The sequence below is a fragment of the Danio rerio genome, chromosome 24 (assembly GCF_052040795.2).
Source record: "Danio rerio strain M-AB ecotype USA chromosome 24, GRCz13ab, whole genome shotgun sequence".
Lineage (NCBI taxonomy): Eukaryota > Metazoa > Chordata > Actinopteri > Cypriniformes > Danionidae > Danio > Danio rerio.
In genome coordinates, this window is record NC_141044.1 from 40,271,718 (window position 1) to 40,293,956 (window position 22,239).

The 22,239-nt window shown below is 37.2% G+C and overlaps 1 protein-coding gene and 1 long non-coding RNA gene across 2 annotated transcripts in view; both read left to right on the plus strand.

Annotated features, from left to right (window-relative positions):
* The first annotated feature begins 2,621 nt into the window (after positions 1-2,621).
* Positions 2,622-3,975, plus strand: LOC147838094 (uncharacterized). The gene is made up of 2 exons (XR_015525416.1): positions 2,622-3,146; positions 3,241-3,975. It is a non-coding gene; the product is annotated as an uncharacterized LOC147838094 (long non-coding RNA).
* Positions 3,976-5,510: 1,535 nt separating this feature from the next.
* nlrc3 (NLR family, CARD domain containing 3) overlaps positions 5,511-22,239 on the plus strand; it is a 30,550-nt gene continuing 13,821 nt past the window's right edge. The window contains exons 1-7 of the mRNA XM_087310056.1: positions 5,511-5,935; positions 15,850-16,000; positions 16,414-16,674; positions 17,838-19,620; positions 19,709-19,795; positions 21,251-21,334; positions 21,509-21,592. Coding sequence (XP_087166182.1) covers positions 15,907-16,000; positions 16,414-16,674; positions 17,838-19,620; positions 19,709-19,795; positions 21,251-21,334; positions 21,509-21,592 — 2,393 coding nt within the window. The 5' untranslated portion in view covers positions 5,511-5,935; positions 15,850-15,906. The remainder of the gene's footprint in view (positions 5,936-15,849; positions 16,001-16,413; positions 16,675-17,837; positions 19,621-19,708; positions 19,796-21,250; positions 21,335-21,508; positions 21,593-22,239) is intronic.

A 22,239-nucleotide genomic window follows, 5' to 3' on the forward strand; every position in this document is an offset into this window, starting at 1 on the left:
TATGTCTCTCAAAGCACAATATGTTGGTAACATTTTAATCTTGATTTAGTCGTCATTGTTTAAAATTAAAACACGTTCATGTTTCCATTAGATTTAAGTTCTTTGCAAAGTGATGACAAATTTTATCAGTATTTTTTGTCCTAGTGTTTACCATTTTCATCCATTTCCATTAGGTTGCCTTGAGCTATTATGCAAAAAGCACTTCTATAAGGGGTTTAAACACAGGTGCGAGAACAGTGTGTGAATATAGTCAGTCTGTGATGCTAAAATTAATTAACTTTATTTTTTTTAATCACACTTGATAAAACAGTCTGCAGAAACACTTTGACATTCTCCCTTTGTACCAGTCATCAGAGGAGAAAAGCCCCGCCCACTTGTGACCGTCTCTTCCTCATTAGCATAGTTTTGTTTTTAAATCTGCCACTATGCTGACACATAGGCATTTAAGCCCCGCCCTCTTTAAAAAAAGCTAGTTTTATTAGAATTTAAAGCGACAGTCACCGAAACGGTACAGTTAGGATTAAAGCCTAAAATGGGCAGCTTTATAAAACATTATTCAAGAGTTCCCACTTAGATATGCTTGGCATTTAAAGCAGGTTTGGCATGCTGTCCCCGGAGAGAAACCTGAGCTCGAAGATATTTGAGCTCAGGGCTCCCGCCTGGTCAATAAGCATATCAGGGGATCCGAGATCAGGTAGGTCTCGAAAGCTCCCCTTTTGGAAAAAAGGGGGGAAAAGGAGGAGAGGGGGTGGAAGGGGGGATTCTTCCAAAACGAAGATAGAGCAGTAAGGAGAAAATGATCCATTTATAGTGAGCTAGGATCACTCTGATTGGATTGTGACTGATTACGGATGAGTGGCCAGCAGTGCTCAATCCTATCACGTGCTCCTCTCGAAATTAGTTTATGAAACTTCACTTTGTGTGGTATTTTGAGCAGAAACTTCACACACACACACACACACACACACACACACACACACACACACACACACACACACACACACACACACACACACACACTCTAGAGACATCAGAGACTTATTTTACATCTTGTATAGGTTCTCAGTGTCTTTTCACAGGCGTTGTGTTTGTTTCACATGCATCACATGTTTGCATCTGCAGTTTTATCAGCTGTTGTATCAGGGTCATCAGTGAATGTTTGACCCAGCAGTGTTCTCTAAGCGCATTTACATTCTCATGCATTGTGTGTTGGTCTTTATTATTAAAGAGATTTTTTAAGGGGTTTAAACAGTTGTGTGGCAGCAGTGTGTGAATATAGTCAGTCTGTAATGGTAAAATAATTCATTTTATTTTTTTCTAATCACACTTGATAAAAACAGTCTGCAAAAACATTCTCCCTTTATACGTGTCATCAGAGGTGAAAAGCCCCGCCCACTAGTGACCATCTCTTCCTCATTATCATAGTTTTGTTTTTGAATCTGCCACTATGCTGACACATAAGCTGCGTCCCAAATGGCACACTATACACTATGCACTCATGCACTATGTACTTATGCACTTACACACTCAACAGCATAGTATATGTATGTAGTCTCGTCCTAAATGGCACATTAATGTTTTTTTACTATGCGGAAATTCAAACCGTTTCCCTGATGACGTTTGATGGTCGCCAAATCAGTGAAATAAACGACTGAATTATCAAATAATACCTGACGTGAGTATTGCCGCATTCACCATCGGGAGGTGCTATAATCACTCTTGTAGGAGAATTTTGCTTTCACTATCCAAAATAAATAAAGTTATCCAACATGTGCGCCCGATAGCTCCGCCCCTTTCGCTACGTAAGCAAACCTGCGGTCATTGAGTGTGTGTAGTGTCCATCATTACACACTTCATTTTAGCGGCTGATTGAGTGCATCATCCGGGTAATTAAAGTGCACTTATTATTTTTAGAGTTTTCAGTGTGAACGCACTACTTACACTATTTACACTACAAAATGGCGTAGAATAGTGCATACATATGCGATTTGGGACGCAGCTAAACGCATTTAAGCCCCCCCCTCTGTTGAAAAGAGCACAATCTCATTAGAATTTAAAGCGACAGTCACTAAAACGGCACAATTTAGATCAAAGCCTAAAATGGGCAACTTTATAGAGTTATAAAACATTATTTGTGTGGTATTTTGAGCAGAAACTTCACACAAATACTCTAAGGACATCAGAGACTTATTTTAAATCTTGTAGTAGGGGGCATAATAGGTCCCCTTTAAAAGCTACAAGATGACTTAAAAAACGAAGTAAACCCATTGTAACTTGTAACTAAGTTGATTTAACTTAATTTTTTATAATTATGCTTGATTTTAAGGCAACAGGTTTACTCACTTTTTAATGTAAAGTCAATTATTTAGTTTATTTGCTTATTTTAAGCAATACAGTGGAAAAGGTGAATTTAGTAAAAAATTTTATGCTATATTCAACATTTTTGCCTATTATATTCACTGTCTTTTTATATAGGTTTTCCGTTTCCTTTCACAGGCGTTGTGTTTGTTTCACATGTATCACATGTTTGCATCTGCAGAGTTTTATCAGGGTCATCAGATCAGTGAATATTTGACCCAGCAGTGTTCTCTCGGCTCATTTGCATTCGCATTCATTGTGTGTTGATCTTTAATATTAAAGGGGAGCTATTATGCAAAAATCGCTCTCATAAGGGGTTTAAACACAAGAACAGTGTGTGAATATAGTCAGTCTGTAATGGTAAAATTAATACCTTTAGTTTTAATAATCACACTTGATAAAACAGTCTGCAGAAACACTTTGACATTCTCCATTTGTACGTGTCGTCCTGAAGGGAAAAGCCGCGCCCACTAACGACCATCTCTTCCTCATTAGCATAGTTTTGTTTTTGAATCTGCCACTATGCTGACACAAAGGCATTTAAGCCCCGCCCTCTTTTAAAAAGAGCAAAATCTCCTTAGAAATTAAAGCGACCTTTGATCTTTAATATTAAAAAGGATTTATTATGCAAAAATCGCTTTTATAAGGGGTTTAAACACAGTTGTGTGGCAAAATTGTGTGAATATATCCAGCTTCTAGTGGTAAAAATGAATAAATTCTATTTTTATAACCACACTTGATAAAAACTGAAGTGCAGAAACACTTTGACTGACATTCTCTCTTTGTACGTGTCATCAGAGAGGGAAAGCCCCACCCATTAGTGACAATCTCTGCCTCATTAGCATAAACAGCCCTGAGTGAGAAGCAGCCGTCCTCCATTAGTTTTCACTTGCTAAAGATAATGCCTTATTCTGAAACACTTTTCACTTTGAATCTGCCACTATGCTGACACACAGGCATTTGTAGCTCTGCCCTCTTTTAAAAAGACCACAGTCTCATTTGAATTTAAAGTGACAGGCACCAAAACAGCACAATTACCATCAAAGCCTAAAAAGGTCTGTTTCAGAGAGCTATAAAACATTATCTGTGTGTTATTTTGAGCTGAAACTTTACACACACACACACACACACACACACACACACACACTCTGGGGACATCAGAGACTTATTTTAAATCTTATAAAAAGGGGCTTAATAGGTCCCCTTTAAATCTTAGATAGACTGTTGTGTCACTGAAGTCTGGTTCAAGGATCAATGCGCTCTGCAATTTTCTGAGAACTGTAAAAGAGGAGAAAAAAAAACCCACACAGGAAATAAAGGCGACAAGGTATAATGTTGATGATTGTCTTCTAGTCAGAATGCAGATGATTAATTGCAACACTTGTGCTCAGTTGTGTTCAATTTGAAGGGTCTTTTTTTGTATTCTGGAGTTGTTTCTTGAAACTAAAATGCAGTTTGCCAATGTTATGTTCTCACTGATTGCTTTTGGGTTTGTTATGTGATTGATTATTGATTGAGAGTTTCATCATTGATTTGTGGTGATCAGTCTTGTGTACATTTGTTGGAGGAATCCTTCTGAAATGGTACAATCATAATAAATTGTGTTTTTTATGTTGATGTTGATCATCTTCTTGTTTGTTGTATATATAAAAGGTGGTTAAAAGGTATTTAGGAACTTAAACTAAATTGAAATATACACTTACTGGCCACTTTATTAGGTACACCTTAGTAGCACCGGGTTGTACCCCACTTTAACTTGCTGAACTGCCTTAATCCTTCGTAGCATAGATTCAACATGGTACTGGAAGTATTCCTCAGAGATTTTGCTCCATATTGACATGATAGCATCACGTAGTTGCTGCAGATTTGTCGGCTGCACATTCGTGATGTGAATCTCCCGTTCCACCACATCCCAAAGATGCCTAATTGGATTGAGATCTGGTGACTGTGGAGGCCATTTAAGTACAGTGAGCTCATTGACATGTTCATTTACATTTACATTTACATTTAGTCATTTAGCAGACGCTTTTATCCAAAGCGACTTACAAATGAGGACAAGGAAGCAATTTACACAACTAAGAGCAACAATGAATAAGTACTAAAGGCAAGTTTCAGGTCTGTAAAGTCTAAGAAGGGAAGTGTTAGTAGTTTTTTTTTTTTTTTTTTTTTTTTTTTGTACAGTTAGTGTGATATTCAAAGAGGCAATTGCAGATTAGGAAGTGAAGTGGAGACTAAATAGTTAGTCTCCACTTCAGTCTGAGATGATTCACGCTTCCCAATCAGCATCCCAATCATCAGAAATACTGCAGAAGACCTATTGGAATCAGCATGGAGCCAAGATTCTCATAGAAATCCGTCAAGTTTGGTGAAGGAAAAATCATGGTTTGGGGTAACAATCAGTATGGGGGCGTGCCAGAGATCTGCAGAGTGGATAGCAACAACAACAGCCTGAGGTATAAAGACATTTGTGCTGCCCATTACATTACAAACCACAGGAGAGGGCAAATTTTTCAGCAGGATAACACTCCTCATACTTCAGGCTCCACATCAAAGCTCCTGAAAGCAAAGAAGGCCAAGCTGCTTTAGAATTGGCCAGCCCAGTCACCAGACATAAACGCTATTAAGCATGTCTGGGGTAAGATGAAGGAGGAGGCATTAAAGATGAATCCAAATTCATACACAACATTCATTCTGTCTCCACTGCAGCAGGACTTTATATTCTATACTGGACATTATTTCTGTTCAGTGACAAGACTTTTGTCTTAGCAAAGTCACACCTTACTGTGCTAATAAAATAAATAAGCATAATTAATAATAATTAAGGCATGATCATATTTTATTTTATTAAAATAAGCGTAATCTAGAGGCCTTTGCCTTTCATATAAGCCACTTCTGATACCAAATGATCAACTAGAAGTTAAGTTATTCTTTGCTGTTCCTAAAACTTCAATAGGTGATACGACTTTTGTCAGGTAGTGTATGCATGTATAGTACATGTAATATACATTAGTCTCTCTTGTCAGTCTCTGTTGTCTTCCTGTTCTTTAATCAGCACTTCCTGTCCTGTCTGCATCATATGCACTTTCTTGAGACGTGTGTGTATTTAGTGGCCTAAATCAAGTGTTTGTGCCTAATATGAGGTGCATTTTCCGCTTGCATGCGTGACTTCTGTATATCTGTTATTAATTTCGCACTTATGTCCTCCTGTGTGACTCATATGTGTTTTGTGTTGTTGTTTGCACAGTCCAGTAGTTCATGTAAAGCATGTGGAAGCGTTTGCATGTCTGTCTGTCTGCGTGTGTGCGGTTTTGTGCACACACTGACAGCATGTCAGACGATGCTACACGTCAAAAGTGCATCTGCGGCCTGCTGCACAGGAAGAGAAGGAGGTGCGACAGGAAGGATCGAAAGAGAGGGAAAGAAAAAAGACAGAGGGTGCGTGACACACTCAAACAGAGAAAGTGTCGAGCGGCGGATGAAGATGAGCTCGATGAGAAGTAGAGTAGAGATGAGCGGAGGGTAACAAACACACACACCTGCTGAGGGTTCAGATTCACCAAAACAGACTGAAGCAACTGTGAGTATTCACTTTCTTCAACACGTCACTGTGTCTACTACTGTTTTTATCGTATGTTTTCAGTAAGCCTGCTGTATAGAAACACTTTATTTTATTTTTGTTCAGCTTTTTTTTAACTACTTGTTCTACATATTCTTTGCTGAAAAGCTCATTTTAAAAAAGAAGCCGTAATCGACGCTTATTTCAATAAATAAAAATATCCATCTTTCTCTTAATGCTTATTATTCATTAAATATATATACATACATACGTAGACATACATACATATACACTACTGGTCAAATGTTTGAGGTCAGTAGGGTTTTTAAATGTTTTAAAAGAAGCTTCTCCTGCTGCATTTATTTCATCAAAAATGCAGTAAAATTATAAAGTTGTGAAAAGTTTTTACACTATAAAATAACTGTTCAAAAGTAGTTTATTATTTAATTTAATCATTTATTCCGGTGATTTTAAAGATTAATTTTTAGCTTCATTATTGCAGTCTTCAGAGTCACATGATCCTTCAGAAATCACTCTAAAAATTATAATTATTATTGTTGTTGTCGTTATTATTAATATTATTATTATCATTATTATTATTATTATTATTGTAATAGTAATAAAAGCAATAATGACTTAAGTAATAATGCACATACATAAAAACTACATACAATAAGTAATACATAAATATTTAATACATGCATACATATACACTACTGGTCAAATGTTTGGGGTCAGTAGGATGTTTTAAAATAAGCTTCTCCTGCTGCATTTATTTAATCAAAAATGCAGTACAAATGGTAAAATTGTGAAATGTTTTTGCACTATAAAATACCTTTTTTAAAAGTAGTTTATTATTTAATTTAATCATTTATTCCAGTTTTTTTTTAATGAATTTTCAGCTTAATTATAGCAGTCTTCAGAGGCAGATGATCCTTCAGAAATCACTCTAATAATAATAATAATAATAATTATTGTTGTTGTTATTATTAATATTATTATTATTATTATTATTATTGTAATAGTAATAAAAGCAATAATGACTTAAGTAATAATGCACATACTTACATAAAAACTACATACAATAAGTAATACATAAATATTTAATTCATGCATACATATACACTACTGGTCCAACGTTTGAGGTCAGTAGGGTTTTTAAATGTTTTAAAATAAGCTTCTCCTGCTGCATTTATTTAATCAAAAATGCAGTACAAATGGTAAAATTGTGAAATGTTTTTGCACTATAAAATACCTTTTTTAAAAGTGGTTATTATTTAATTTAATCATTTATTCCAGTGATTTTAAAGATCAATTTTCAGCTTAATTATTGCAGTCTTCAGAGTCACATGATCCTTCACAAATCACTCTGATAATAATAATTATTATTGTTGTTATTATTGTTGTTGTTATTATTATCATTATCATTATTATTAGTATTATTTTTATTATTATTATAATTGTAATAGTAATAAAAGCAATGATGACTAGAGTAATAATGTACATACTTACATAATTTACATACATTTACAAAAACTACATACAATAAGTAATAAATAAATATTCAATAAATAATTATTTAACATTTATGTATGTATTACATTTAATAAATGCCGCCTCGAGTAACAGAATGATTCTTTTGTGTTCAACATCATTTTCTTTTTTTAAACTCATAAAGATTTAGAAACACTTGATTGAGCGTAAATAGTGAGTAAATTTAATTTTGGGGTGAACTGTCCCTTTTAATAAATTCAGCATTGGTAAAAGATTGAAGAATTCTTTTAAAAGCAAACAAAAACATGTTTTTAGAGTGTGTGTACTGAATACACACAGGGGCAGTTAACCCAAAAATTTAAATTATGTTATCAGTTACTCATCCTTTACTTGTTTCAAAGACTGTTAAGGCTTTGAACACAAAAGATGTTTTGAAAAATGCCAGAAACCACTGACTTTCATAGTATTTCTTTTTATTTCTATGGAAATCAGTGGTTACCGGTTTCTGACATTCTTCAAAATATCTTCTTTTGTGTTCAACATAACAAAAGAAATTCATAAAGGTTTGGAAACACTTGAGGGAGATATATTTTCAACAAACATTTAAATCGGTAACCACTGACTTTCATAGTAGGAAAAACAAATACAGAATATATTTGGTTTTTGTAAATCTGGAAATAAAACATCAAGCTAAACAGAAAAATGGTGCCAAACTTGTGTCTCAGAATTATATAAATGGATAGTTCTGAACTAATTCCATAGTTCTGATTCCATAGTAGGAAAAACAAATGCTTTGGAAGTCAATGATTATTGGTTTTCAACATTCTTTAAAATATCTTCTTTTGTGTTCAACATTACAAAAAAAAAATCATAAAGGTTTGGAAACACCTGGGGGGAGATATATTTTCAACAAAAATTAAAATCGGTAACCATAGACTTTTATAGTAAGAAAAGCAAATACAGAATATATTTGGTTTTTGAAAAATATGAAAACAAACTTGTGTCTCAGAATCATATGAATGGATAGTTCACACAAAAATGTAAATTACCTCATCATTTATTGTAGTTTTAAACCTTTAATAGCGTGTTCCTTCTACTGAACTCAAAAGAAGATCATTTAAAGAATGCTGGTTACTATTTAATTCCACAGTAGGAAAAACAAATACTATGGAAGTCAATGGTTACCGGTTTTCAGCATTCTTCAAAATATCTTATTTTATATTCAACAGAATAAACAAACTCATAATGGTGTGTAAACACTTGAAAGAGTGTAAATAGTCAGTAGATTACAATTTTTGGCCGAACTGTCCCTTTCAATAAATGCAGCATTGGTAAAACTTTTACTTTAAAAAGAAAACAAAAACAACCTATAAAGAGTGTGTACTGAACACATGCATACATACAGGGATTGTTTACCCAAAAATGAAAAGGATGTCATCATTTACTCATCCTTTACTTGTTTCAAAAATGTAGGACTTGCTTCATTCACAAAAAAAGATGTTTTGAAAAAGGTTGAAAATGTTAACCATTCACTTCCATAGTATTTGTTTTTCTTTCAATGGAAGTCAGTGGTTACCGGTTTTCAGCATTTGATTTGGAAACTCTTGGGAGAGATATATTTTCAACAAAAATATAACTAACCTGTAACCATTGACTTTCATAGTAGGAAAAACAAATACAGAATATATTTGGTTTTCGTAAATCTGGAAATAAAACATCAAGCTAAACAGAAAAATGGTGCCAAACTTATGTCTTGGGATTATAAAAATGGATAGTTCTGAACTAATTCCATAGTTCTGATTCCATAGTAGGAAAAACAAATGCTTTTGGATGTCAATGGTTACTGGTTTTCAACATTCTTCAAAATATCTTTTTTTGTGTTGAACATTACAAAAAAAAAAAAAAAATCAGAAAGGTTTGGAAACACCTGGGGGGAGATATATTTTTAACAAAAATTTTAATCGGTAACCATAGACTTTCATAGTGAGAAAAGCAAATACAGAATATATTTGGTTTTTGTAAATCTGGAAATAAAACATCAAGCTAAACAGAAAAATGGTGCCAAACTTGTGTCTCAGAATTATAAAACAAATGCTTTGGATGTCAATGGTTACCGGTTGTTAACATTCTTTAAAATATCTTCTTTTGTGTTCAACATAACAAAATAAATTCATAAAGGTTTGGATCCACCACTAGAGCGTGAGTAAACGTTACATTTTTTTGGGTGAACTGTCCCTTTATTGGAAAGACATATGTTTTAATATCTTTGACTGATGTACTGATTCATAACTTGTTCATATAAATATGCCTCAACCATTAAGGTTTTCAGTTTGCTCTTCGCGCGGGTTCCTGCTGTAACCTCAGACGCTGCTGCATAAAGTCTGCTGGAGCAAACAATGTGCTGACATCACATTTCTCTCTGCTACTTTAACACATGCGGCACGGTGGCTCAGCGGCCAGCACTGTTGCCTCACAGCAAGAAAGTCACTGGATTAGGTCCTTGGTGGGTCAGTTGGCATTTTTGTGTGGAGTTTGCATGTTCTCCCCGTGTTGGTGTGGGTTTCCTTCTGGTGCTCCTGTTTCTCCACAGTCCAAACACATAGGTGAATTGGATGACCTAAATTGACTGTGTGTGTGTGTGTGTGTGTGTGTGTGTGTGTGTGTGTGTGTGTGTGTGTGTGTGTGTGTGTGTGTGTGTGTGTGTGTGTGTGTGTGTGTGTGTGTGAATGTGAGAGTGTAAGGGTGTTTCCCATCTGCTGTGTAAAACATATGCTGGAATAGTTGGCAGTTCATCCCGCTGTGGTGACCTCTGAAATAGAGACAAAGCCAAAGGAAAATGAATGAATGAAAGGTACAGCAGTCCAAAGCTAATGTAAATCAAACCTATATAAAGATTAACAGTTTCTCTGTGCCCTCCATTTATAAAGTCTTCACTTCTGCCCCTATTTAATTCAACATGGTGTATTTAATAGAAATAATGTCTGTTTTGCCATGAGATATTCTTAGTTTTCTTCTCACTTTAGACATGTTACCCGCACCTCACATCTGTGTTGCAGTGGTCTTGCTGTAACCATGGCAGCATGCTGTTTGTTGATGCATGTGGTTATGAGGTTCAGTGTTGGCTTCCAGTGAACTGATGTGCTCAGGAATGAATACCTGTCACTTTATTTAAGGCCTAGTTCTTCATATACTCACACTCAAGTGGTTCCAAAATTGTATGCGTTCATTTCTTTCTGCTGTTGAACACAGAACAAAATATTGTGAAAAATGCTGGAAACAATGCAGCCATTGTTGACATCCATAATAGGAACTATGGAAGTCAATGGCTTGTTTTTCCCCAGCATCATTAGTATCATTTGTGTATATTCTGAAGTGGAGGATGAGTAAATGATGACAGAATTAACTTTTTTGAGCCTTTAACATCACTCTAGACCTTCCTCTACTACATCATATGTTCATGTTTAAAATCAGGACACATTATTAAGGGCTTTTCACATTTGAACCACCCTGAAACAGCAGTTGCATCGCTAACGGTGAATAATTACGTGCTTGTGTTCAACAGTGTTGGTATTGGCACTGTTTCCTATGCAATTAGCCTTGCATAGGTGGGGTGGGAGTGGGGGGTAATATTGTTAGCTGGGATGATATGAAATCAGAATTATTAGCCCCCCTTTTAATTTATTTTTTATTTTTTAAATATTTGCCAAATGATGTTTAACAGAGCGAGGAAATGTTCACAGTATGTCTGATAATATTTTTTCTTCTGAAGAAAGTCTTATTTATTTTATTTCGGCTAGAATAAAAGCAGCTTTTAATTTTTTATGAACCATTTTAAGGTCAATATTATTAGCATCTTTAAGCTATATATTTTTTTCGATAGTCTACAGAACAAACCTTCGTTATACAATAACTTGCCTCTAACCTGTCTAGTTAACCTAATTAACCTAAGTCTTTAAACCTAAAACTTTAAGCTGTATAGAAGTATCCTGAAAAAATATCAGGTAAAATGTAATTTACTATCATCATGGCAAAGATAAAATAAATCAGTTATTAGAAATGAGTTATTAAAACTATTATGTTTAGAAATGTGTTCAAAGAATCTGCTCTCCGTTAAACAGAAATCGGTGAAAAAAATAAACAGTTGGTCTAATAATTCAGAGCGGCTAATAATTCTGACTTCAACTGTATAGAAATTTACTATAGGTGGGCATAGATACATTTTTAAAATCTAGATTAATCTCACTGTAATATTGAATTAATCTAGATTAAAATGGCTCATTTAAATTCTGCTGAAGACATTCAGAGTATGTGTGCTACCCAAATAATAACCAAAAGTAAGTCTTTGAGAACAGGTTTTTCAAGCCAGGTGGCGCATTAGACCAGGGGCTCATCTCCTGTTTCCAAAATGCATCATAAGCTGCTTGACAAACTGTCCTACTATAATAATCAGTGATGAAAAGAAATGATGTTCAATAAGATGTACTTGTGTTTATAACTGTTTATCCAGTTAAACATGAGTTTTGAACTGTAGGCCTACATAAGCTCCAAACAGCGTTTTTTTTTTTTAAATTTTTTTGATCACCTTAATCCAACTAAAGTCATAACTGAACTGAAAAGAAATTGATTTAAGACATGTGGTGTCACGATATGTTGAGAGACGATGCAAAAAAGGTGGATCCAAATGCATTTAATGAATGATAAATTGTGCAGACAACAGAAAAACAACAGGACATCCAAAAAAATCAAAATATCTAAAGAACAGTAATCAACAAAACAAGAAACTAAGGCGTGGTACGGGAACACAGCACATGAACAACATACCATACAAAACAAACGACTCAGTGACAACCAACGAGGGCAGGGTGTATAAATAGTCCAAACAATCAATAGTAACAGGATTCAGCTGAGTCTGTAATCAGTGGAAGTGAAACCGGGTGTATGTGAAGCGGAATATAGGGATTTGTAGTTCTTGACCAACTTGTAGTTCACTAGCGATCTCTGCAGTGCTTGATAGTGGTGACCATGACATGTGGAGTATGCAGATATTAGTGACATTATTGAAGTAAACACCGCAATCAAACTGTTATCGTCATGTTGGACTTTAGCCATATTTACTGACAAGATCCACACACGCGGTCAGTAAAGGATCTTTCCATTTGGCATGCGTTATTAAATTCTATAACACTCTCACCAGTCCTTACTCTTTATTTGCGTCTAATACCCCAGTTTGTCACGGGGGCATGAATAAAAAATTTATGAGTTAAAGTGAAACTGCCGAACTGCAGTTAAAGTCACTCAAAATTACTGGAAACGATAGCACTTCACGTAAACACCTTAATCATATTACTGTCTATTATTAAGGTAAATAACTAGACTACTGATGTCCATGTAAGCATAGTTTCTTCGAAGTAAGTGAAAGATCCAGAAGGGCCACTTTTTTGTCAGACGGCTCACCGGTCAGGTATACATCCGCGCTAAAATATCAAGGTTAAGTCATCACAGCTTGCGTAGAATAGACCCAGCTCCCTAAATCAACTTTGAGAATAGATTAACGGCGATATTTTTTTATCGCCCAATTAAAGACGCAGCACGTTAACGCCGATAACGACCCACCACTTAAATATACTATATAACCCTGTATGGGTTTTTCTTGCAGCTCCTCTTTTCATGTAGTTATGCAGCTAATTTTTTGGGTTGTTAGAAAAAAAAACTTCTTGTAGAAATGGTTAAAGCAAAAACAATTATTTGGTTTCCAAAAATAGCTAAATGTGAACCATATGGGCTTCTTTGGGGGATTTTTCTGTGTTTGCTCTAATTATAAGTGAAATTCATGGAGCATACTTAAATGATTATTTTATTTAGCATCCTCTAGAACTGGGGTCACCAAACTCGGTCCTGGAGGTCCGGTGTCCTGCAGATTTTAGCTCCAACCCTAATCAAACACACCTGAACAAGCCAATCAATGTCTTTATCGAAGTAATCCGCGCTAAAACATTTAAGGTAAAGTCATCATAGCTTGCGTAGAATAGACCCAGCTCCCTAAACCAACTTCGAGAATAGATTAACGGTGATATTTTTTTTAGCGCTCAATAAAAGACGCAGCATGTTAACGACGATAACGGCCCACCACTAAAACATACTATATAAACCAGTATTGGTTTTTCTTGCAACTCCTCTTTTCATGCAGTTATGCAGCTAATTTTTTAATTTCCAGAATATTTTTTATGCTCATTTTGGTTGTTAGAGAATTTTTTTTTTGCCAAAAATAGGTAAATGTGAACCATGTGGGCTTCTTAGGGGATTGTTCTGTGTTTGCTCTGATTATAAGTGAAATTCATGGAGCATACTTAGATGATTATTTTATTTAGCATCCTCTAGAACTGGGGTCACCAATCTCGGTCCTGGAGGGCCAGTGTCCTGCGGATTTTAGCTCCAACCCTAATCAAACACACCTGAACAAGCCAATCAATGTCTTACTAGGTATACTTGAAGCACCCAGGCCGGTGTGTTGAGGCAAGTTGGAGCTAAACCCTGCAGGGACACCGGCCCTCCAGGACCGAGATTGATGACCCCTGCAAATTATGCATCTTCTAATGTTGTTGACTATCAAGTGTAGCCTTAAAGGATTTTTCAGAATCTTATAGTAATAGTCTCCTGTTCCCTCCAATTGTCACTTTTTTCCTTCAAATGCTGGCATGATTGAAACAATTTTTTATACATTTCCATTTCTCTCCAAAATGTAAGTATGAGGCACTAATAGCTGTTAGCATCCAGACAAAAGAAACATTCTGAGTATTACTGTACAATTTTGGCTCCATGATGCGGGGTCAACAGCACAAAAACAGTAAGGTATCTTATTATAACATTCTAAGACTGAATCATTGTAACTCACTTCTGAAGTACAAATGTGAAACATTATTTATTTTATTCATATTTATTTGCTTTTATTAAATGCTGGGTTTAGCATGATGATAAAAAATGGTGTAAATAAACCCCAGTGGGGGAAAAGTCCAACTATGAAAACCCGCTTTTATAGCGCTTTAATAATGTAGATTGCGTTAAAGCAGCTTAACATATAAGATTATAGTGAATTGAAACAGTGTTAGTTCAGTTTACAGTCTTGGGGCCCTATCATACACCCGGCGCAGTGTGGCGCAAGGCGTGGCGCAGTAGTCTTTTGGTAGTTTCAGCTTGGCGCAAGAGTCGTTTTGAGGCGTTGCGCTACGCTGTTTAAATAGCAAATGCATTAGCGCTCATTTGTGTGCCCATAGGCGTTCTGGTCTAAAAAGGAAGGTGTTCTGAGGCGCACTGCTGGCACGTTGCTATTTTGAGAAACTATAATAGATTTTTCATTAGACCAAAACTAACCCAGAGTCTAACCGCCTCGCTTACACACTGCTTAATACGCACAAGAGAGCAATAGGCAAATATCTTTACATATGAAAAAATGTAAATATTAAGGATATATATGGTTTATAATAAGAATAGATATAGAATATAAATATAAAGGATTAAAATATTACAAAACATATTATTTTCTAGCCTACATAAATATGAAAAATCACTGCTTTTATGTCTTCTTCTTCTCGAGAGGCTTTTTCAGTTCATTCATAACAATTTGCTTTTGTATAATGTTATTATTATTAGCAGTATTATTTATTATATCCATATTTATATTTGTTTTATTAAAAAATTTATTTGCCCACCTGTCAGGTTTTAGACCATATGGGGCATGGCATGTGTTTTAGGATATAACTCAGGTTTTTGAGCACACTTGGTTATTATTGTTCATTTATTTGTTTGCTGGAAATTAGAACTGAATTTAGAAATAGTTTTGAAACGAATATTTGCGCTTAACAAACAAAAGTATTTATTTATAGACTAAATGATGTCTGTGCGTAAAGGTTTCCCTATCCAAGAGCGAAAGTGAAAGTGATCCATTATCTCTCATTCTCACGCAGTAGATGCTCTGTTTAAGTTTTCTGTTAAAAAATACTGTGAACTGTTTGCTTGTGAAATGCTCAGTTTTTCCACTTAGACTTACTTTACGTCCTGTAAATAGCGAATGCGCTCTTGGCGCGACGCAGCAGGCTCTTAAAGGGAATAGGAGATGAGACTCACACCTATACCTCATTTAGAAAATAAACTCAACCCTTTTAGACTATGCGCCACGGCGCAAAGCAGATTTTCCCGTCCTTAAATTAGCAAAAACGCATTCTGACACGCCCTGAAAGCGTTTGCGTCCTGCGTTTTGCCCTCTGTGCATGGACCATCAAAATAGAGCCCTTGGAGTTCAGTTTAGTTCAGTTCAGTGTGGTTTAATCACTGCTGAGAGTTCAAACACTAAAGAGCAAATCCATCGATGCACAACTTTCAATGGCCACTGTATCCTTTTGCTCTTTTCTTTGCTGCTGATTTTGCATTGTCTGTCTGGATTACAGGCACTGAATAACACTCAAACACACACACCTGGACACACTGTTCTAGCGCAGTCTGGGATGGACAGACATTCCCAGATCCCATGGCAGGAGTACTGCTACCTGGATCTGAAGTCCAATGCTCCAAAACAAGAGACTAGCAAAAGGATGGAAGGTAGAGATACTGTACAGAAACACATTTCATTACATTACCTGCATTTAAGTATCAGCCATTATTCATCTTTGTGTACATCTGAAAGTTTAAAGTCACAATATGGAAGATGTTTGTATTAGAATATCTAAACAAACATTATATATACATTACATTACATATATTTTGCTGACTTATGTGCTTAGATCATCGCAAATGCTTAAAAGAATTGATTATAAGTGTCAAATACTTTGCTCACCCATCAACGTGACTTCTGCAGGAGTCCCGTAGGATGTAATGAAGATTACAACTACCATGATTCCACACACAGTCACCGCATCATCAAAATACACCTTTGTTCGTTGTGAATACACTCCCTCTGGTGGCCCAAATGACAAACTGCGCCTTTTAATGTTCTTTCTGTGCTTGTTCCTCAGACCACGGGTGGTTACGCAGACACCAGCCATTGCTGCATCGCTTTTTATCCACCTCCATCCTGGTAAATGTGGTCCATCAGATGAGAAAGGCAGACCTGCTCAGCACACAGGAGGCGGGGCTTATCCAGGAAATGGGGTCTTTAAAGGATAAAGTGCATTTATTGGTCGAGGTCCTGTCGGTCAGTGATCCGCATGGTGCTGCCCTTCAGGCTTATCTTCAGAGTTCATACCAGACCGAGTACAACCTTATTACTATACACGGTCAGTGTGCGTGATTCATCTGCTACTTTCCAATTAGCTTTTTTACGGCAGGTTCCTTAAAGTACAAATTAAATCAAAACTAGCCATACTGATTTTGTTAGCTCACATTGCTAGTTTTGTGGTGAACAATTCATCTATGCAGGTCAGTAAGAACAAAAATAGTTTGTTTTTGGTAAAATTCTCAGATTAGGTCTGTCTGAGGTATTGGGCGTGGCTAACATACTTAACCACACCCCTCCAACCGTCAGACAACAAACAGAAATGGTGCGGAGGAGGAGTCTGTTAGGTTGTAGTAACTCCTCTAAAACCCATTTGCCAGTCTTTCTGTATAAAATGCCTACTTCACTACATCCAATCAGCTCACTGGAGGAAAAACAAGCCACGCCCACTGTTTGCTCACTGTCACAGCTTCCATTTCATACATTTCAGTGTCACTTATGTTTTCTCTTGTCTTTGAATATGCATGCTTCTGTTGCCTAGCAACTTCCTGCTAACACAAACATAACTTTCTGATAGCGAAAACCCGGGGCGTTGCTAGACATAAAGCTCTAACGTTACCGGGGCACAGCTACTCTTTTCTTTTCGGCTTAGTCCTTTTATTAATCTGTGGTCGCCACAGCGGAAGGAACCGACAACTTATCTAGCATATGTTCTTAAGCAGCGGATGCCCTTCCAGCTGCAACCCACCTCTGGGAAACTTCCGTACACACTCATGCATACTCATACACTACGGACAATTTAGCCTACCAAATTCATTTGTACGGCATGTCTTTGGACTGTGGGGAAAACCAGAGAACCCGGAGGAAACCCACGCGAACATGGGGGGAACATGCAAACTCCCTATGTTAAACGTCAAATGACCCAGCCGAGGCTCGAACCAGCAACCTTCTTGCTGTATATATATATATATACAGCATATATCTGTTTGTTGTCTGACGATTGGAGCGATTGTGGTTATATATATATATATATATTCAAAAGCTTATGTTTCAGGGTAATAACTTCATAAAATGTGGCATTCAAAGCTGAATTTAAAACCTTAATAAAAACTTTGTAAATAAGACGTATCTTATATGAGAATGGTCAGAATGACTGCTATGGCCATTCGTGTGGTTATATAATTCTGTTAGTTCCAGTGTTAAATCTCTCTCTCTTTTTTTCAGACTCTGTGGTTCAACCATATAAAGACACTCTCCTGCAGTGGCTCAAAGAGGATGAAAATTCACTTGCGCAGGTCGCCGGTAGCTCACAAGGATTCACAATCCTCCTCATAGAATCTGTCTCTGACCTTCAGCAGCGGGAGCATGACCTCGTACAGGTGTCAGTCAACAGAGGGGCGGGGCCTCTTCATGGTCGAGCGCTGGGATTGGATAAGCTGATCGCACCTCTAACGAGGGTTAGCACCGCCCCACGGGTGACACTCACAGTGGGCGTGGCCGGCAGCGGAAAGAGCCGAATGGTCAGCCGTTTCATCCGTCTATGGAGCAGCGGTCAGATCTATCCAGAGCTGAGTCTCGCAATCCCCATTGCATGCTGGGAACTGAGCAGTTACGATCGGATATCAGTCGAGCGCTTACTGCGGCTGTTCGTTCCGTACGATAACATGGATGTAATCATATTTAACGAATCCTGCAAAGTACTGCTCATTTTGGATGGATTGGAGGAATTTCGACAAACATTGGATTTTGCAGATGCCCCGCCCACTAGCGACCCTCGTCGCGAAATTCCAGTGTCGGATCTTATTGCGAACATTGTACGAGGTAACCTGTTACCAGGGGCAACACTCTGGCTTTTGTCAAGGCCAGGCATTGGGGCGAAGGTTCCAGCAGGATTGGTTGATCGTGTAACCGAAGCCCCGCCTCTTTCGCAAACACAAATAAAGGATTATACTAATCATTGTATTACAAACGCATTAGATGTGTACTCATTAGAGAGCTCGTCATCTCAAACGGACATACCTCAGGATCTTTCCTCCCAAGTCTGGACCTACCTGAATTCCCAGAAACTATTGCTCATTTTGTCTTCAGTCCCTGCGATCTGCCATGTAATCGTAACGACGCTGTCGCGCCTTATAAAGATAGAATCAGAAGCCACGCCCCTTCCCCGAACCCTAACAGAAGTCTACGCCCACTACTGCTGGCCACACCTCTCCAAATCAGACACAGCGAGCGGCATCAGGAAATCATTGAACACTTTGGGTCGTCTTGCTTTTTATAGCCTCTTACGGCGGCGATATACATTTGTCGAGAGCGAATTGCGAACTTACGGTGTTGACGTACCGCCTCAGGTCGGCACTCTCAGCTACCGCATTCTCCAGCGCAAGCAGAGCTGGTCATCAGATAACAAGGCGTGGCAGTTCACCCACACATCCGTGCAGGAGTTCCTGGGCGCTCTCTATTACTACGTGTCTTCAAGGCGCGCCGTGTTTGATTTGTTTTCCGAAAGTGGCGTTTCCTGGCCCCGCATTGGCTTTCACAGTCACTACCGTGCAGCGCTGCAGAAAACCAACCAATCAGACGCCACATTACAAGGCAGCCTGGACCTCTTCATGCGCTTCCTCTCAGGTCTACTGTCGCCCACAGCTGGAGTTTTGCTTGGCGGTCCGCTGGGTGTTTCCCGCGAGGAACAGGTGACCCAGCGTACCACTGCTATGACTTTGCTTCAGAATGCAGTGGCGGCAGCAGGAGGCGATGCTGTAAGCATGCGCAGCGTTAATATGGTGACGTGTCTGGCGGAGCTGCAGCAAGGGGAGTGGCTGAGATCCATAGAGGAGGATCTGATCAGCTGTGGGCTGCGGGGGAAGCTGAAGGGCGGAGTCTGTGCTGTTCTCGCCTATTTGTTGCTGGTTTCAGACTCGTGTACTGAAGAGACGCAGCTGTCCAACTGCCTGGACTCCTCCTCCCTCAAGAGGCTCCTCCCACAGTTGCTGTACTGCAGTAAGCTGAGGTAAAACATGCATGGTTATGGACTCTTTCTGTAAAGAAGCGTTGTGACTTTTTTTTTCATTGTTAATGTCTTGTGTGCTACTTTGTAGAATGGAAAACAATGAATTTAAGGAGGGTGCCATGGAGCTGTTGGGAAGTCTGCTGAGTGCTAAAGAGTGCCATATTCAGATGTTAAGGTATATTCAGTACCCAGGATAAACTATTATAGATTTTATTAAGATTTTGTTCTTATTTAGTTTTATGGTCATTTTAAAGTTAAAGTGATTTTGTTGTATATATATATATATATATATATATATATATATATATATATATATATATATATATATATATATATATATATATAAATAAGCAATATCACACAAGTAGCAGTGGTACATTGGTATAAGGTCAAAGGCTGAGTACCTTAGCGTCCCACCAGTGACGATATACAGCCATATCGCACTGCTACGAGTGATATTGCATTTCATCAATGCAACAGTTCGACAGCAAAATCGTGTATGTAAAAAGGAAAAACAAAATCCTTTTGTGTAAGGAACTACTTTCTTCCACCAATTCACCTCTGAAGCTGACGTCAGAACAGCAGAGATCGTTTGGTGCTTATTCACCAAAGCCACTTTAGAGCTTGTGTTTGAATAATTCTCTAGCGTAATATCTAAAGTTGTGGCAAAATAAGGGATTTTGCTCACATTACATTACATTTTGCTCAGATTACAAGGCTGAACAGCATGAAATGCCATCAGTCTACAGAGTATTTCCCAGTATTTCTTTGTTGCAATCGGAAGATCACAATATTTAACCCTGAAAAAGCCAAAGCAAAACACTAGCAGACTTTCTGATGTGATGCGAAAAGGAAAAATGCTAAACACATGCTGGCATTTCTTCGTTCTTTCCGTTTGCTGAACTAGTCTGCAGGAACGAAAAGAAAAGACTCATTAGAAACAAACAGATGGCCATCAAAAAAGTAATTCAGGGTTATACAAAGAGTGGCCAACACAAAATACATACATTCCTGATATGAGTCCTATCTCACACTCAAAACACTACAATTACTATGACAAATACAGCACTACAACATACAAAAGAGAGAGATCGACTTAGAATGTCACTCACCAGATTTATAATTATTTGATCAGCTTTAATCTGTAGCTTTACGCTACGTTTTTCTCCTCTAAGGGTTTATGTGGTCTCTGTCGCCATCTTGTGGATGGACAACGTCAATCGTCTTTGCTCTGCTCAGTATGACAGGCTGCCAACTCACTGTATCAGAAATTGATATTTAAATAGGCACTATCCTTATAAATAAACTGCAGAGTTGCAATCTAAACAACTACATTATCACTATTTTTTATTACCTAAGGTAAATTAATTATTTATGATATTATTATTATTTTGATAATTTTTTTATATTTATTTTTAAAGTTAATTTATTTATTTGTTATTATTTTATCATTATTTTTTAACTATCATCTTTTTTCTTGTTCTCATTCAAAAGTCAATGTGCAAAGTCTTTCACTATGTCTACCATATAAAGTATGCATATATATTTTTTTACTCAACAAAATATGTTTGAAAAAAAAGGGTATACTCTGACATCTTTAACCTTTAAACTCTTTTTTTCTCTTTTCCAGTCTGGCTGATAACTCAATAAGCAGTAAAGGAGTTAAACCACTCAGTCGGGCTCTCCTCGTCAACCGAACCCTCACCACACTTGAGTCAGAGACTTTTTTACTTTTATTATTGTATATATTACATTGTTATTGTATTTTAAAATAAGGAAACATAATGTGAAATGTAATTTGCTGTGACTTTGATCCTTAATATCTGAATCAACAAAATGAATCAGTCAAAAGGAAGGATTTTAAATCAGATTCATCTTGTTTTTTTAGCCTCCGTGGCAACAATATTGGTGCCAAGGGAGCAAAGACGTTGTGTGAGGCCCTTAAATTGAACCAGTTCCTTGTGTCAGTCAAGTGAGTAATCGATTACATTCATTTTCTTTTAGGCTTAGTCCTCTGCCACAGCGGAATGAACCCTCAACTTAGCTAGTATATGTTTTACGCAGTGGATATAGCGCATTTGTTTGGACTGTGGGGGAAACCGAAGCATCCCAGTGGAAACCCACGCAAACACAGGGAGAACATGCAAACTCCACACAGAAACGCCAACTGACCCAGCCGAGGCTTGAACCAGCAACTTTCTTGCTGTAAGGCAATTGTGCTACCCACTGCTTCCCCTACAGTCCAAAGACATGCGGTACAGGTGAATTGGGTAGGCTAAATTGTCCGTAGTGTATGAGTGTGTGGATGTTTCCCAGAGATTGGTTGCAAAAAATGTGCTGGTTCATTCCGCTGTGGTGACCCCAGATTAATAAAGGGACTAAGCCGACAAGAGAAGTTATGAATGAATGGACAAAAAATGTAAGGCAGCAAGATTTTTTTACAGTGTTGGGCATAAATGATTATTATTATTTAATTTCCAGTTTAATACATTTAATTATTAAAGTAGAGGACTTTCTGTCAGTCTAATATATTCTGATACACAATTATAATATAATAAGAGTTTTTAAAGTTTTAACAAAGTAATACGTTTTTTTTTTTGTCAACTACACGTCATTCCC